Genomic DNA, 19130 nt, shown 5'->3' with positions numbered 1-19130 from the left:
ACTTCCACCTTCTTATATGTCACTCTTAACTGTTTTGGAGTCTTTCCATTGTTATTTATAACAATTTTACATCCTTCTCATTTCTGCTATGTGGATCCAATGTAAAGTATTGACAGATGGTGCTTAGAAATATTGTTTCTTTCACTCGAGGTTTTGTTTTTATGTCATAGATGGAAGTATTTTCTTTCTACCTATATAACTTTATTTGTACCCCTTTGATATACAGTGGTTTTAAGGAAATAATCAGTTAACTGATTATAGAATGAAACAGAAAGTATAGCTTTGATAAAACAGAACTATTTTAGTAAAAAAGAAAAAAATTGTCTAGATACCTGTATACTATTTATCTCACATAGAGAGAGAGTTCTAACAATTATGTGATTATTTACATGAAGGTTAGCAAATAAGAGCTACAAACAATAAGCATGCTTTCATTATAAAAGAACTATTTTGGCTCTCTGCTCCTCCATGCTCCACAGACATCCCTGTCTTCTCGTGAGGTGCCAGCCTGGTCCCTTAGACAAGATGGTGAAGGTCAGTGTGAACGGTTTTGGCCTTCTGCTCTGCATCTGGCAAAGTGGAGATTGTTGCCATCAAAGACCCCTTCATTGACCTCAACTACATGGTCTACATGTTCCAGTATAACTCTATCCATGGCAAATTCAATGGCACAGTCAAGGCTGATCACGGGAAGCTTGTCATCAATGGGAAGCCCATCACCATCTTCCAGGAGCGAGATCCTGCTAATATCAAATGGGGTGATGCTGGTGCTGAGTGTGTTGTGGAGTCTACTGGCGTCTTCACCACCATGGAGAAGGCGGGCCCACTTGAAGGGTGGGGCCAAAAGGGTCATTATCTCCACCCCTTTGGCCTATGCCCCCATGTTTGTGATGGGTGTGAACCGCAAGAAATATGACAGCTCACTCAAGATTGTCAGCAATGCATCCTGTACCACCAACTGCTTAGCCCCCCTGGCTAAGGTCATCCATGACAACTTTGGCATCGTGGAAGGGCTCATGACCACAGTTTATGCCATCATTGCCAAACAGAAGACTGTGGATGGCCCCTCTGGAAAGTTGTGGTGTGATGGCCGTGGGGCAGCTCAAAATATCATCCCTGCATCCACTGGTGCTGCCAAAGCTGTGGGCAGGGTCATCCCAGAGCTGAATGGGAAGCTCACTGGCATGGCCTTCTGTGTTCCTACCCACAATGTATCCGTTGTGGATCTGACATGCTGCCTGGAGGAGCCTGCCAAGTATAATGGCATCAAGAAGGTGGTGAAGCAGGCAGCTGAGGTCCCACTAAAGGGCATCCTGGGCTACACTGAGGACCAGTTTTCTCCAAAGACTTCCACTTTCCACCTTGCCACTCTTCTACCTTTGATGCTAGAGCTGGCATTGCTCTCAATGACAACTTTGTGAAGCTCATTTCCTGGTATGACCATGAATACAGCTATAGCAACAGGGTGGTGGACCTCATGGCCTTCATGGCCTACAAGGTGTAAGAAACCCTGGACCACCCAACCCCCAGCAAGGACACTGAGAGCAAGAGAGAGGCCCTCAGTTGCTGAGGGGTTCCATCCCAACTTAGTCCCCAATACTGAGCATCTCCCTCACAATGTCTATCCCAGACTCCCAAAATAACAGGAGAGGCCTAGGGAGCCTTCCCTACTCTCTTGAATACTACCAATAAAGTTCCACTGAATCCCCCCCGAAAAGAAATATTTCAGAAATATTTACTACACACAAACTTTACAGAAATGAGTCTTACAATAATAAAGCTTTCTAAGTTCAGACTTATTTCAGTGTCTTCAGAAACAGTTCAATTACTGCCAAGGTTTGAAGGCAAAGTTTCGCACACCCTCCAAAGAAAAAAGGAAAGCAAAAAAAAAAGGGGGGGGGGAACCCCTTCGAATATGCAGCAATGAGGAAGAGAAAGATAGGATGTATAAGATGCTTACCTCCTGTGAGCTACAGAAAGGACTTAAGTAGACATCAAAGCGACAACCAACAGGTCTGTATAACTCAATAAAATACTTTACTAGTCTCAAGCACAATCATACATGGGTGTGCATAGAACATGAACATAGTTAAACCCATAGCAATAACTCCTCTAATTTTAACCATTGAAAGAAATTTTAAGTGTTATATCACTGTAATTAAAAATATGAACAGAGCACCAATGGCTTATGCTCTAAGATCATGAATTGACAAATAGGATCTCATAAAATTGAAAAGCTTCTGTAAGGCAAAGGACACTGTCAATAGGACAAAACAATCCACAGATTGGGAAAAGATTTTTACCAACCCTACATCTGATAGAGGGCTAATATCCAAAATATACAAAGAACTCAAGAAGTTAGACTCCAGAGAACCAAAACCCCTTTTAAAAATAGGGTACGGAGCTAAGAGAATTGTCAACTGAGGAATCTCAAATGGCTGAGAAGCACGTAAACAAATGTTCAACACCCTTAATCATCAGGGAAATGCGAATCAAAACAACCCTAAGATTCCACCTCACACCAATCAGAATGGCTAAGATCAAAAACTCAGATGACAGCAGATGCTGGTGAGGATGTGGAGAAAGAAGAACACTTCTCTACTGTTGGTGGGGTTGCAGGCTGGTACAACCACTCTGGAAATCAGTCTGGCAGTTTCTTAGAAAATTTAAAATAGTACTATCTGAGGACCCAGCTATAGCACTATATACCAAAAAGATGCTCCAACATCTAACAAGAGATGCATGTTCCACTATGTTCATAGCAGCCTTATTTATAACAGCCAGAAGCTGGAAAGAATCCAGATGTCCTTCAAAAGAGAACTGGATGCTAAAAAATGTGGTACATTTACACAATGGAGTACCACTCAGCTATTAAAAACACGAAATTCACAGGCAAATGGATGGAATTTGAAGCTATCATCATGGGTGAGTTAACCCAGTCATAAAAGAATACACACGGTATGTACTCACTGGTAAGTGGATATTAGCCAAAAAGAAACTTGGAATATCCACAATACAACTCACAGACCACATGAAGCTCAAGAAGAAGGAAGATCACACCAAACTGTGGATGCTACAGTACCACTCAGTGGGGGAAGAGAATATTCTCTGGGAAGTAGATGGACCGAGGAATCTGGGAGGGGAATTGGAAGTAACCACTAGAAAGTCCCAGATGCCAGGGACCCAAGAGGTTCTCAGGACCCAACAGGGAGGACTTTAGCCAAAATACCCAACAAAGGGGGGGAAAGAACCTGTAAAGACTACATCCAGTGGATAGGCACAGCCTCCAGTTAAGAAATGGGGCCACCCACCCACCTCAATAATCTTAATACAGAATTCGTCCTGACAAAAGGAAATGCAAAGAATGGTGCAGAAACTGAAGGAAAGGCCATCCAGAGACTGCCCCACCTAGGGATCCATCCATCTGCTAACACCAAACCCAGACACTATTGCTAATGCCAACAAGTGCTTACTGACAGGAGTTTGGTATAGCTGTCACCTGAGAGGCTCTGCCAGAGCTAGACCAATACAGATTCAGATGTATACAGCCAAACATTGGACTGAGTGCTGAGACCCCAATGGGAAAGTTAGGACAAGGACTGTAGGAGCTGAAGGGGTTTGCAACCTTATAGGAAGAACAATATCAACCAACTAGACCCCCCAATGCTCCCAGGAACTAAACCACCAATCAAAGAGTACACAGGGGTTACTACCCACAGCTCCAGCTGGATATGTAGCAGAGGATTGCCATAACTGGCATCACTGGGAGGGGAGCCCCTTGGTCCTGTGAAGGCCTGATGACCCAGAATAGGGGGACATCAGGTTGCTGAGGCAGAAATGAGTGGGTAGGTGGGGGAGAACCATCATAAAGGCAAGGGGGATGAAGGAGGGGCCAGGGGGGTTGTGGAGGGAAAACTGGGAAGGGAGATAACATTTGAAATGTAAATAAATAAAATATCCAATACAAAATTTCAGCACTTCATTTTACCTTAGCTAAACTGAATTTAGGAACTCATGACTACAATTACACATGAGTATCATTTGGATTAGAGCTGAGTACTATGACCTGATTAGCCCAAGACCACGAAGCAATGTTCTCACCTGAACGTTGTCATAGAAAAGAACATCAGGCACTTTCATCTTCTCATGGGCATTGTGCACTGGCACACTGACGGCACCAATCTTGAGAGACCCGGCGACTACTTCACCTGAACATTTTGTACACAACAGAGCATTAGTCTCAGCAACATCTTGCTAATATCCAGAGAAGCCTAGTCTGGCCAAAATACAATGCAAGACAGCCTCTGTAACCTGAGAGGTCTTCAGGATTATAAATTAAGCAAATGAAAAACAAACCCAAAAACACTGTAGCTCTCCAGCTTATATTGTAGACCCAATATAAGTTCACAAAGGAGAAGAGCAAGAATGTGGCCGTGGACCAGATATAAATACCTACCTGCTGAGATATCACATACAATGTAAGGTCCAACAACACCATTAGAGTTCAGCTTACAGAACATGGCTGTTGAGTAGACAGAGGCTCTCAGGATCACTTTGGTCATACAACCAATGTTTACTGATAACATTTCAACTACAAAGGGGACCCACTGAGAGAAAGCAGCCCAGCTGTTTTTCAAGAAGTCTCATACTGTTTGTATAGTAAGTCTGCCAAGGCTGTTAGCCACGTGGGCTCGAAGCCTGGATTTGCCATCACCAATGAGGGCAAATATAATTTCAGGATAACATTAAACATACATTATGATAAAAAGCCAGAAATGGAGAATGTGGCACTGTAGTATAGGTTCAGCCTTCACACGAACATTCTACACAGACAGCCATCACCACATTACTGGGAGAGAGACCTGCATGGAGTCCTCATGAGAAGGTTGTTCAGTGGGCCTGGGCTCTTGACAAAAAGAGGGAATTAAATGCATTCTCTGCAAGTCTGGTAGCTTTTAAGATGAATGAAGCCAGCCCAGTGAACAGTCTCACTTAGGTCCCTTATGCCCTACAGGAAGCTCAGATGGATGCTGTTGGGCTGACCTTTCCCAGACTGAGCAATCTACCATCCTGACAACACAACCTCTCTTGGATATGTTACCAGCTCTGATCAAATAACATGAAGATTCTACATGTCCAGAGTTATGATGTCTGTGAGTTATGATGTCTCTGCACATCTGTTCAGGTAGGTCCACCAATATCAAATTTATAGTTTTATTTTTAAAAAGTCATTTAATTTCCTTAATACTAAATTCTTGATTCAATATAGCCAGTTACTAAAACACTAATCACAAAAGCAGCCCTTACAGTCTCGCTGGAGAACGGCCACACTCAATGCTTCAAGGACTTACATTAAGAATGGAAAGCTTCCCTGTGTTCTAACTGAAGGACAGGAGACTTTAGAGTGCTCAGTCTTCTCCAGTTCAAGCTTCTACTTCTGGCTAGGCGGAAGAGAGGTGACTCTGTAGGTGAATGGAGGGACTGGAGGGGGCTCTCATTAGTCTATGTCACCCCAGAAAATGCTCCCTGACATGCGCCATAAGGAAATTTGGTAGCCCTCAAAATGCAAATGTATGAAGAAAATAATTCTAGTCTGTATGGTGAAACACATCTGTAAAGAAGGACATATTCTTGTCAAAATTAGACAAGTTAATTTACAACAGAACCTTCTAAAAGTATCAGACTGACTCTGGGTACACAGAGGGCAGGGGGGTTTCTAATATTCATTGAAAGGAGTGATATAAAAAACTGGCTTCAGGTTGGTATTTGTTTGTCTGGCTTTGGCTTTTGTTTTTGGAAACAGGATTTCTCTGTGTAGCCCTGGCTGTCTTGAACTCACTTTGTAGACAAGGCTGACCTTGAACTTGCAGCATGCACCACCATGTCTGACCCAAGACTGTTTGTTGAAGAAAGGAATAGATTCACTTGTGTAGCAGGATACAGAAAACAAACGGGATTTAAAAAGAGCCTTATTGAAAGGAATAGTACCAAGTTGTTTGATCATTGTATGCAACCTTCAAATACGAAGTCAAGGACTTACACTTGTAATTCTCCAGTTCTGGTTCCAGGCTACTGTCAGAATTGATTTCTATTGCAGCATCTGCCAGATTCTTCTCCAGTGCAGACTGAGCGAGGCTTGGTAAGAACCTAGAGAGAGGATGGAGAAAGGTGATGAGCTCAATGCTTTCTTCAGTTCTCAAGTTATCTTTTAATACACATTCCTTCACTAATCGCAACTGTGTGTAAAGCACATGTTGTGTAATTTTTAATAACCAAGCTTATACGTAATATCAATATTCATTTATATAAACTGCAGATTATGATGCAAACTTTTGCTTTCATAAGTGGATTTTGTATACCTCCAATTTCTTGTTTACTGTGTAATTGTACATTGTGGCTTATTAAGTTTTTCTTAAGTAGATAAAACAGCAACATTCTAGCCTGGTCTAAGGTGGCAATCACAAATTTAAATCATCAGAAGTAGATTAATGTGGTTTTCCTTAATTTTTAAACACAAATTACAGAAAGATTATCTGTTTTTATGATTCCTTCCATTAAGAAATCTCTCTCTATCTATTTTATTGTCAAAGTAATCTGTGAGCAATGACACTCTTCAAATACAAAGACACCATAAGCACTGTGGCTTGGAACAGTCTTCCTTTCACACAAGGTTATGTTTAGAATTTATGATCCCGGTTAACTCACAGGAAGAATCTTAAGTCAGGGGTTGTCTATCTGTGCTAGTATAAAGCAACCACCATATACTGCAGTGTCCTATATAAACAAACGCAGAGCATGCCATCTACATTTAGGACCGGATAGTACTAAACCTTGCAGATGCTCCCCAGGCTGGAGAACAAATCCTTAATAGTAGAAAGGTTGGCATAAGCCAGGAGGCATGTGAATGAGAATAAAACACTGGGGGTATGAGTCCTTGTCCCCATAAGACTGAGCCACAGACCTGACACTGTGTTACCCACTGCCTTACTTGGGTCCTATACGATCATGGAAAATACCCGCATTACCAGTTCAGCAGTCACCACAGATTTCAGATTACTGCTCTGTTGTTCAAATCCAAGCCCCCACCTTCTCTCCCAAACCCATTACGGGTTTCCGTCCTGTTTCTTTAGCCTTTGACCTGGCATCATGCTCAACATTGCTCTCATTTCTACTACTGCCTGCTACATCACCTGGATCGATGTGGACCACTTACAAGCTTTGCCTTGTCTGCTATTCTCGGCAGCCCTGATCTCCACATCCTCTCCTAATACATCCCAGGCTGTCCCTGTATTGAAACTTCTGTCTAAAGCCTAGAGGATAGAGGACTTGGAAGAGGGATTAATCCTAGGTCTAAAAGAGCAGATGGGGAAGTGCTGCAGTGATGCCAGCAATGGGAGAGCGGAGGTGGAAGCCAGCAGTTAGGGCTCACCAGCCTCACAGAGGTGCCTTGTCCCACAGTGAGACAGCATGCTTTAGCAGCACAATGGACAGCGGAGAGTCTTATTTAGAATGTATAAGAAACTAACTTATACTCGTGATTAGAACTGATAATTTACCCACAAATGGTATTAAAAGACAACACAGTCTGGTCTACTATCTGATAAATGTAGTCTGTAATCTTTGGTTATTTATTATATGTAAAATTTATTAATATGGTTTCAACGCTTCAAGGGATTTGGTTTAGGCAGTTTTACAAGTGGAATTCAGTGTTTTTTCCCAGGGGTCTTTAAATACAATTATTAAGATCTAGTACACTTACAGTTAACGAACCTAACTAAGAGAAAAGCCTAGAGAAGTTTCAGTGTTTCTCATCACAGCCTTGAGAAGTGGAATCAGGTTTTAAGACAGATCTCTGGGTAGTCAGTCTCTGTTCCTGGGGACAGTGAACATTCCATGTAGGTAACTGCCAAACTCTGGGTGTGATTAGTTATCAGGCTTGTTCTACAGCTGATTATGTAACCATCTATAGAGTGGAAATCTTATGCACATACCACCAATTTTATATCATTTGGAATTTTAAAAATGTATGTTGCTCAGTTTTTGGTGCCAGAAATAATTTTTTTATTATTTCACTTTCCAAGACAGTTAATGCAATTGGCTATTTAAGAGAGTAAAAGGTAAGCTTTAAAAACTCTAAAATATGTTAAAATTCCAAAAAAAGTCAGAGAATATTACAAAACAAACGAAGTGTACAATGGTAACTGGGACTTCTTCCATGTTCCACCGCCTGATGAGTAACAAGGTCCGCATCCTGCTTCCTGTTAACTGTGTCCTGGACCCTCGCATTCCCTGTGCACATGCCTCGTCAGTCCGTCTGCCCAGGCCCATTTCTTTTCCTTTCTAATTTGGAGTTTCCTGGATGCTAGTTCACCCTTGATTATCAGCTTTGTCAAGCATAATAATTCCTAGTTTTTGGCTTTAACTCCCACAGCAGCCACACTGGTTGGGCACATAACCAGATTTACCTTTTTATAACACAAAGTGTTAGTCTTAACTCTTGTTGGCATGTCCATCCATTTCTACATTAATAATGATGTTTTAACACACACTAAGCTTCCTAAATCTGTAGCTTCTATAGTTTGTTTCTTTACAGTAACATGTTATGAAGAATACAGCTCTCCAACAGACATCTGATTACATATACTTTCCTCAGATTTTCCTTGGCTATTTTTGAAATTTTCTATTTCCATGGTAACCTGAGACTCACTTATCAAATTCACTATTGCCTGTGGGACTCATGCACATGTAGACTGTTGGAAGGGCATTTTTATAATAATGAATTTCTTCTGTGCAGCCATAAGGATAGCTTCCCTCTGACAACCATCAATAGATCAATTCTTTGCTCCACAGAAGGATAGCATGTCTTTTATCTGAATGACTCTCACCACCAAGAGTACAAGAATGCCATCGATCTGCACACACGAGAACTTCATTAGACTCTATTTGTCTGGTAATTTACATGACTGTCTCCTGATTACTTTTACTATGACTGATCAAATAGTCTTGGGCAGACATACTAGATAAAAGAGAAGAAGATACTACATTTATTTTCTCCCAATGCTAAAGAATTTGCCAAGAATATGCCAAGAATTTTACATGAGAAATGTTTGCTGTAAATTTCAAGTCAGCAATCTTTATTAAGTTGAAGAACTTTGTTCTTATCCATGATTTACTAAGAATATTCCAGGGTTACTAAGAGTTTGGCTATAGTTGGGAAACTGGGTTTTATCAAATCTTTTTTCACACTTAAGAACAGATATCTAATTCTTCTGAAATTTATAGTGGCTGCTCTCAAATTCTACTTCTAGTCCTTGTTTTCTCGCAGACTTCTTGAAGTGTTTAGGACTGTTCTCACTGCCAAGTAGTATTGTTACACCATGAAATATGCTTTAATTTGTCCCATTTGGGACGTGACACATTTCAACCTATATACTCACATTTTACTCATCTAGAACACTCTTAGTTAAAATCTACTAGAATAATTCCCGTCTCTTATTTTATTCAAAGACTGGAGTGTATGTAGTTTAGCTGTTGCCCGGGGCTTTGTTATTAATCCTAGCAAACCCCACAGAAGTCCCATTAGGTGGATCTCATCTTTCTCCTGCTATCTTTTGCTTATGAACAACCATTCATTTTGCATCTCTTCAGCTGCTGTGTGAGCTCCCATCTACGCCAATGCTTCTACCACTCGGTCTCCACCGTTCATTAGCCCAGTAAAAATCTTTTATTTCAAAAACCTTGTTACAAATTTCTGTTTACTTTTTCTTTGAAATCCACAACTCCAGGTTTCCTTTCTGCTGGCTGTAAACTTTCCTAATGTTTACAGCATCTGAAGTATATTCACTGGGAAATCAAATGTTCTACCATGGGTTCCTGGAGGTCTATTTCTGAATGTTCTACCTGACAAATCTTCAAATTTGTTTCCCAAGTATAGTATAACTTAAAAAATATTACTGTTTCTAAATGTTTTTGTCCACTTATATGTTTGTTTACCACTTGTTTAACTAATGCCCAAAGGGGCCAGAAGAAGCCATTGGATCCCTTGGCACTGGAGTTATAGATGGTTGGAAGCCACCTGTATGTGGGTCCTAGGAATTGAACCCAAGTTCTCTGCAAGAGCAGCCAGTGCTGTTAATTGCTGAGCCCTTTCTCCAGTCCCAAGTCTATAGTTTCAGATGGACTGTTTAATACCTTGGGTAGGAAAAGTACTGATGCATACTGGGCTTTAGGGTTGCTAGTCTATGCAAGCCTACAGTTGTTCAAAACTCTGAATGAGTTAACTTAAAATAGCACCATGTAGTTGACATTCTAACAGTGTCAACATGGACCTCATACTTGCACCAGGCAACACAGGGCACTGCATTTTTTATACCAGGCTTTCTTTCCCACACAAAGTTCCAGAGAGATGGCAAGATTTCTTATCATTCTCTGGTTATATAAGTGAAACTGCTTTGTGTCAAAAGGACAGCAAGCAAGTCTACTTCACTCCTTTACAGCAGGGGGCACTGCTGAAGATGCTCTGTCTCACACAACCAGACCCCAGCTCCTGCGCAAACAGACATTCAGAGCTAGCACTAACTTCTTGGTAGCTATAATATCAGCCTTTTCTTATTCTGGTTTAACTTTAACTTTATTTTAATAGCAGATCTATTGATGCAAAACTTTGCCTAAAGTATATGATTCAGTTGTGCCACCATCATGTCAAATAATTTTAGAACATTTTGCTTACTGGATGCAAACCCACAGTGCTCCATTTCCCAGTACATCAGGCTGTGGACACCCAGCCGAGTGTGCTTTCCTGCTCTCCACAGCTCATGCCTTCAGTGTAGTTTACCTTATCTGTTCCTGCTGAGTCATGTCACAAATACCTCACACTTAATTCATCTATTCAATAGTCGATGAACATCTGCGATATTTTCACTTTTACCTTTCCACCTTCTCACTACTCAAGGCTCTTTTATATTTATTCTCCTGACTGATCCTCCTTTATGTCCTTGATTAGTTTTTATTATTCCGTATTATGTTCCCTAATCTTCTAAACTGCCTACTTTGCTCTCAAGTCCTGCCCAAAACAAACTGTGCTGTAAGTAACAAGGATAAATGTCTGTATTCTCTGCAGCTTATGACTTTAAAACATGCAGTTGAGGCTTCTTTGCGTCAAAATTTGTTTAGAAGTCTAATATTATTCTTTTTAGAACACAAGAATAAAATCTCTTATAACTATGGGCTATTCAAGCAGTTGCACTGCAGACAGTCTTAGCTCAGGCGGACGCGCCACAGGGAGAGAGTTTAAGCCACAGCACAAGGCAGTTACAAGAAAAGTTGCAAAGACAAAGGAAAATAAGTCTCCTTTAATTCCTCTTGTCAAGGAGTAGACAATAAGCATAACTAAGGTCATTAAAAAAGAGTCTAAAATATGAAAATATTAAAGTATATAAAAATAGTCTAAAAGCCTACGCCTTTTGGGAGTTGTTATTAATCTTGCTAATCTTTTAACTGATTTTTAGAGAATAAATCCTCTTTACCATTCTTTATTTAATGTGTATGGATGTCCTTGTTGTGTGCCACAGGTGTGTCTGGTACCCATGGAATCCAGAAGAGAGCACTGGACCCCTTGGGACATGAATTACTGACAGCTGTGAGTAATGTGGATGATGAACAGGTTCTCTGTAAGGACATCTAGTGTTCTTAACCACCGAGCTATCTCTCCAGTCCTTATCAATCTTTTAAAATAATTTCAAACAAACACAATTTAGTAAGAAGATTCTGCAAGCTAATGCAGATTATAATCACTTCCTAACTGATATGTAAACTCTTAGTATACACAAAAAGATGTTAGTTTTATGAAATTTAGTTACAGAATTGATACTAGCAAGACAAAAAGTTGTAGAGCAAATTTGGGAAGTAGCAACCCTAAAGCTTAGGGTAGCTAGTTTAGAAGACCAATGGATTACCATGCAAATCCCAGGCACACTATTTTACGCCTGTGTGACCCAAGTAAGTGACTAAAACAGTTTCTCATTCATAAACCACTTGGGAACTGTAATTAATTCATTCTTACTTTATGTTCTGGCACTACTGATTGAACTCAGGGCATTCTCTACCACTTCCTTAACATTGCTTCTGTTCCTGAATAAATACAAAGTATGTTCTAATAACAGCAAGCAGACTGAACCAGCTATGTGGCCAACACTTTTTACAGACTGTGAACAGAAACAGTCAGTTTAGCTTATGGTACCATTCTAGACAGATCAGGGACTTGAACTCTGGCAAAAGGGGACCAGGATTACCTGGAAAGACAGGCTTTGGTAACAGCATCATGAAGATTTTCGCTGGGATACTGCGAGAGCCGGCGAGAGATCCGTAACAGCTGACGGGTAGAAAGTGAGGCGGCCAAGGACTGTGCCTATGAAAAGGCAGACAGGCTGCTTAGAGTTCACTGTGACTTGTTAATGACCCTGCAGATAGATGTCACTGCACAATTTCCTATTCCTGAGGGACAAGGTCATATTTAAATATGGCAAGGAATGAGTTATGAATAAAAATGAACAGAATCCATTTTATACTTCAAATAGCCTTCAGGATAGTTTTACTAATCTATAGAAAGCATTTATCAATTAAATTTGACTGAGGTCTTTCAGTGGGGAGGAAGTAGAGAAGGCTGTTCTAAATGCAGGTAACACCTGCCTCACAAAAAGCCCTTACGTACAATCGACTATTCTCGCTTTTCTTCTTCACACAGCTGACTTGTTAAGATATTCTGAACTCAGAGTTCTAAGCAAATCTGTGGTTTCTGAAATACAAAAAAAGGAATTGTGGGCAGTTTAGCTTGCTGACCACAAAGATGTCAACTAGTTAATCACCTCAGTGGCAGATTGCTACTGGAGCCCTTTTCTTAATACCATTGAAATAAGTTTCTTTTTGTTTTCCTACACTTTCCCCAAATTTCAGTAATCCAGTGATACAGTTGCTAATTTCAAGAATGCAGTGATACAGTTGCTAATACATAGCCACATCTCCAGTAAAGTCAGAATATCTGCTGACTTGTGCTTAGTAGCACAGTAAAGCTGTAATACTTGGTGGGTTCTTACTAGCCATTCGATGTTGACTAAGGACTTAATTTCTCAAATCTGTTCCTGCATCTTAAAGATGACACTAACTGCACCCTCCCCTATAAAACTGCTGAAGATTAAATTCTAAAATGATTCTATAGCCCTTAGCACAGGCCAGAAAAGTACGGCTATTCACGAAATAACAGACATGATACAGGAACTCAACAAGTGACAGAGATGATGGGGGTGCCCCACAAATGACAGAGGTGATAAAGGGTGCCCAACACAGATTATGGGGTGTCCCTCAAATGACTGAGATGGAAGGGGTGCCCCACATGTGACAGAGATAGGAATGCCCAAAAAGTGACAGATGAGCCAGAAGGCCTCCTTACAATGAAAGCAGTCACACTCACACAAAGATCCACACACTTGTAATGAATCAAATCATGACTGACCCAGTTCACAACTCAGATCAACATCATGGTGTGGACTAAGGCAGTGGAATGAAGCCCTTCTGAAGCTATTTGACCTCTGAGGGTGAACTGTTAACAAAGAGGGATGAGGGCGGCAGAGTGACCCTGAGCATCTCTGCAGAAAGGGGAAGCAGAGGAAGTCACAATGGGGTGAAAGGGGGCAAGGGAACATGTCTAAGACGTGTTTGGGTAAGGAGATGTGCATGAAATCCCCACCAGAAGCACAAGCATCGCACAGCTCCCTGGGGTGTGGCTCTGCACCACGAGAGCCACGCTTCAGCTGTAATAGTTACACAGCCTTTCAGGGCCAGACTGGGAATATGACCAACAGCTACAGCATCAACTTTTTGGCCCATTAAACAAGTTTCAAAGAACTCATTTACACGGAAATGGTTTTAGAGAATATTTAAATATAAAGATTCATGTATTTTAATTTAAAAGACGACATGTTTAATGCTAAAATAAGTCAAAACAAAGCAAAACACTGACAAATGTGGCTTAAAGTAGTCACATGAGCAGGAGAAATGGACAAGGGCATGAAAGCAAAAGGAATATAAACCCATGTTGAACATGAGCTGCCAGCCTGACTCTACAATGCCATACTTGTAGACAGCCTGCTCTCAAACCACCTCGGACTACCAGTGCCACCATAAATGACTCTGGTCTCAAAGATGTGCTATATGCTCTTACAAGCAGAACTTCACCATCCTGAGGTCTAACTTGATTGGCAATAATGTAGGAAAAATAGAGACAACGGAGACCAGAAGCAGGTGCTGCTTCATTAGTCCTTCCTCAAAATGACAAAGTCCTACAGTAAGGTTATGACACTAAGATGGAAGACACAGTGGCAGCAAATGACCCGAATGCCTGCTCAGGGGCATACAAAGAAGAAGGCGGGTCTGTGGATAAGAACTCATTCCTGTGCCATAAAGCAGAGAGTTCAAGAACCCCACTCTTAATAGATTAGATGTGAAAACCACACGGGGTCTGACAAATGCACCACATCATGACTCTTCCAACAGTTTAATGACAAACTAATATAACTTCCTAAAAGCCAGCACCCCAGCCTTATACATTATCACTGCGTGGGCACTGTGTCTCATCTCAGCACACCCTGAAGGTTTCATACAGGTCTGAAGAAGGAAAATCCCTTCACTGGACAGCACCAACTTCTCTACAATGGCATCTACTGTTTATAACACCAGAGCTAATTTTTTGTGTACCATTTTTGTGTTGAATAAAGGACTTAGTAACTCCTGCTTTCAGACTGTCCATTAAATCCAGAATATACTTTAATTTTAAAAGTTCTGGTGTATTTAGCATTGTAATATCAAATTTCTCACAGCAATTTTATCTTGCAGAAAGGAAGGTGAGAATGTGAAGTACATTCCCTCGGTTACCATGGTTACCATGGTTATACAAATTAAAAGCACATTCAACGGGTTTTTCATATTAGAACAATTATTAGTACCATCAATTGCTTAATATAAAAAAGATCTCGAGATATAAACAAAAATGCTTCTTTTCTCCCTCTTAAAGAATTATAAATAATATATATAATTATATATTATGTATATAATATATATATATATATATATATATATATATATATATATATATATATATAAACCCTGCCTGTAGAGAAGCCTAGAGATGACCTCTTAATAAATTGCTAATTAATTTTCCATCCATTCCTCAAGGACTTAAGTATCTCTTATTTAAGTATCGCATATCTATCAGGTTCCAGTTAGAAAGTCAGAGTAGAAGACTGAACAAGTCCCAGATGTAGAGAGGTCAAGTACTAATTGGAAAACTAAAAATAAATTGCAAACGACTGTGATAGGTCAGTACCTTGAGCATTTCTAGTGTCTCGAAAGCAGACTGAGAGGTGCATGTAACTTCTGCTTAGGGGACCAAGAAAGTGACCTAGCAGAATACAGGCCCAAGGAACAAGCCAATGGAGAAAAAGCACATTCTAGGCATTTCTAAAGAAGAGGCATTTTAACGTGTGTTAAAGTTAAAATAGAATCAAGCTAAATGTAAGCAGAGCTGAGGAAATGAGGCTGACAAAGCAGCAGAGTCACAGAACCAGCGGCCTAAAAGCATGCTAGCCTCAGTCGAAGGACAAAGGCAATGGATCTATCAGACAGTGACTAACAAGAAAAAGTCTAGAAATTCACTGAGATCACTCCACGGATAAGATGGAAGGCTCATGTATTCATTGTTGTATCAGATATCTGCTAAGTACCTACTATATTTCAAGCAAAGATCTGAGCCCACAGATCCACAGAGAATGAAACAAATGAAAGCCCACGACAAGAGAATACACCTAAGCATGACTCTCATGCTAAGACCATAAGCCCTATGAGTCTGGAGGCAAGAGAAGACAAACTGCAATAGCAAGGAAAATGCCTCTGAATCATGCAGACTTGGAAAAGAATAACTGGACATGTGACATCTCAGCAAATCTAATGGGGGCAAGGGAACAGTCCTAAAGCCACGGAGGAGAGGAAAGCACATAGATGCTCCTAGTCTGGCACTAGTTAGTGCTCCCAGGAACAGGGGAGACTGCCTGATAGCTCCATTTCATATGCCAGAAGATGCTCTGAACACTGTGTGGGAAGAAAATCCCTCAACAGTCCCTTCTGGCTGTGCCATGAAAGGCTTAATGTGCAGCCTGGTAAGACATACCCCATGATGCAGTGGTGGCATGACTATTATGGGATAGCCAGATGTGCTGTAACTGGACTGTTCCATGGGAGAACTGAGGCCTGTGATTGTAGAGTGGGCTGTTAAGTTCACAATCCCTACTATTACTGCTTAGTTAAGAGGACATAGTGTCAACCTGGCTTCTCAATATGTATTCTTACATCCATAGATCAGGGCAACCCTCACCCCTAATCAGAAAAATTTCTTCATGTAGTGGATGGGGGTTAATATAGAAACTCACTGTTCAAAGTGTGGAGAATTATAACTGTGCAGTGCTCAGCCCTAAATGATGTATCTAATCTCACATGCACTTGCACACACACACACACACACACACACACACTCTCTCTCTCTCTCCCCCTCTGAGCCCCGCCCCCCATCACCCCCTTGGCCAAGGCTCAGGGAATACTGTAGAAGAGAAGACAGTAAGAAACCAAGAGGCAGAAATAGATGAAGGCTACAGCCAAACAACATCCTCTGAGTGTGAAGGGCCACTGCATTCTGGAAGTCACGGCAGCTGTGGCTGTCAGCAGAACTCCACAAGATCAAGTCAGGCAATACTCCAGCATAAACAGGAAGGGACTCATGAAGAGCCACCCCAGCTGAGGAGTTGTTGGCAGCTGACAGCCACTTGAGGAGAGATTAAGTCTTTTCTTTAATGGTGGAGCCCATGGTAGGTTGCCCATGTTCCAGTGGGTGGCGCCCTAAAGCCACAGGCAGGTGGGCAGCATTAACTGGATGCAGTGGGTTGGGGGGGCAGAGGAAACATTACAGGGGTAATGACATGAAGCTAGTGGGGACTGGGATACAGGGAGAGTAGGAGAGGGCAGTGGGGTGGATATAATCTAAATACACTGTATTCGGATAAGAAATAACCTAAGAATACATTTTTAAACTTAGCAATAGCTAAGGAAATAACAAAGCTGGAAAGGGAAAATGAGGGGAGGTCCCAGAGGTAATTAGCAGAACTGTGGTAACTGGGTAACTGCTTTCCCCTCCCTCCACTCCCTCCACTCCCCCACCCTTTAGAGCTAAGGAAAGTTATTCTTATGTCAAAGATGTCTTTGGAGATGAGATAAAATTTTTTCCAAAAGGATATTCTCTTGGATTAATGTGGTGGCCCCTAAATGCAATTTCATGCATCTCTCTGAAAGCAGAAAACTCAACCCAGACAGAGCAGAGGTGATGGGGATACAAAGGCAGGCTTGCAGAGGACACTACAGTGAAGGAATGTGATAGCACAGTAGAAGGAACTAAGAGGGAATTCTCCCAGGAGCCTTCCTGGCGTGTGGCTTTGCTGATACTTCCATTTTGGATGATTTCAAAACCTTTTTTTTTTTTTTTTTTTTGTCCAGACCAAAAATTTCTTTTTCAAGACATAATTTCTTAAAATAGTAAAGTCAGTTGTTAAGCTTGTGCAGAAAACTACAGAAAGTCATGCAGTGACAGAGTTACTGGTGAAGGATCAATAAAAAGTAACATTCCGGGACAAACTGTGAAAGTCTGACACAAGGACAACTGCTGACTGCACACAGCAGGAGATTCAACCTCATGGTCACTGGAGAGACCTGATTTCAGAATCAGTGACCACGTCAGAAAAGCACAAACCAGGTGGTATCAGGGCTTTGAATTCAGGCCATTCAGTAGATTAAATCAGGAACATGAAGAGAGTTAAAGATAGCTATTTAAGAGATAGCTAAATATATTGAATTTAAAATAAGCCTGAAGCACCCAGTTCAACAATGCTATTTATTAAGCAACTACTAAGCAAGATTTAAAAATATATGCATTTATGTTGAATTACTTTATTTGTACAAAGACATAATTACTGTCCTTGGTTAAGCAAGATTGCTCAGTGGGTAAAGGTGCTGCTGCTACCAAGCCTGACAACCCTGAGAGTGATCGCTGAAACCCACATGGTAGGAAGGGAGAAATGATTCCTGTAAGCTGTCCTCTGACCCTATATGTAAACACTTATACAATTAACTATTTTATAAAGAATAATTATCTTTCCTGAAATAGAAATATAAAGTCTGTTAGCAAAGATAACTGAGAAGCTAAAGAGGAAGGCCTAGACAATGCTTAAGAACAGTGGGTGCCCCTCAGCAAGCAGGATGGAGGATGGAGCAGAACTACAGGACCTCCTGATTGCTCTGAAGCTACTTCATCCTCCATGGCTGGAGCTCAAGGCAGCGGGATCAGGGTTTCACTATGCACAGGGCAAAGCACAGACTGAGCAGGTCAGCAATAGAAAAGCAGGAAGAGCCTGGACTTACTGTGGGATCCTGGGTCTCCCTGAGTTTGTGAGTGACTGACAGCAATTTCTCCAGCGCTTCCTGAGGTACATTTGGAACCTATTTTATGAGGGAAGTAAGGAAAAGCAGGAAGAAATGAGGACATTCAGCAAATAATGCCAGAAGGGTGTTTTTAGGTAGTCTGTGAGTATTGGGTCCATGTTCAAGTCATGAATGAAGACACCACTTCATTTTTTCAGCAAACATCTGAGTCCTGACATCTTTGAAAACAGCAAGGAAAGTAAAACCAAGCCACCCTGCACTGCACACAACCAGATCACAGACAGGAAGCTGGCATCTAGCATACCGTGAATACCCGTTCCTGCTCGGTAAGCTTCAATATGATTCTTGAGAGCCAAGTTAGGCATTTTCTTACTGAAATTGAACTTGCACTGTAGAAATACTAATTCATACAAGTTACTTCATTTTGCTGTGATTTAATGCATATATTATATGTCTACATCCAATTACTAGGTGCCCCAAAAGAATTCCTCTGTACAAAATGAATGTTCAAGATATTTATCTTCCTCAAAGACTTTTGAAGCACATAGTTGTTAAGTGTGGTGCTTACTGACACTTGGGAGGCTGAGGCAGGGGGTTTG

The 19130-nt window shown here is 41.1% G+C and overlaps 1 protein-coding gene across 1 annotated transcript in view; it reads right to left on the bottom strand.

Moving 5' to 3' along the window:
* The window catches only part of VWA8 (von Willebrand factor A domain containing 8), a 298398-nt gene that overhangs the window by 157945 nt on the left and 121323 nt on the right, over positions 1-19130 (bottom strand). The window contains exons 16-19 of the mRNA XM_080917170.1: positions 18511-18588; positions 12291-12406; positions 6041-6147; positions 4102-4208 (exon numbers count right to left, since the gene is read on the bottom strand). Of these exons, the coding sequence (XP_080773296.1) occupies positions 4102-4208; positions 6041-6147; positions 12291-12406; positions 18511-18588 (408 nt within the window). The remainder of the gene's footprint in view (positions 1-4101; positions 4209-6040; positions 6148-12290; positions 12407-18510; positions 18589-19130) is intronic.

The sequence above is a fragment of the Micromys minutus genome (genome assembly GCF_963924665.1).
Source record: "Micromys minutus genome assembly, chromosome: 5".
In the NCBI taxonomy this organism is placed as follows: Eukaryota; Metazoa; Chordata; class Mammalia; order Rodentia; family Muridae; genus Micromys; species Micromys minutus.
The sequence above is the reverse complement of the archived record's forward strand: the minus strand, read 5'-3'. Positions and strand labels throughout refer to the sequence as shown.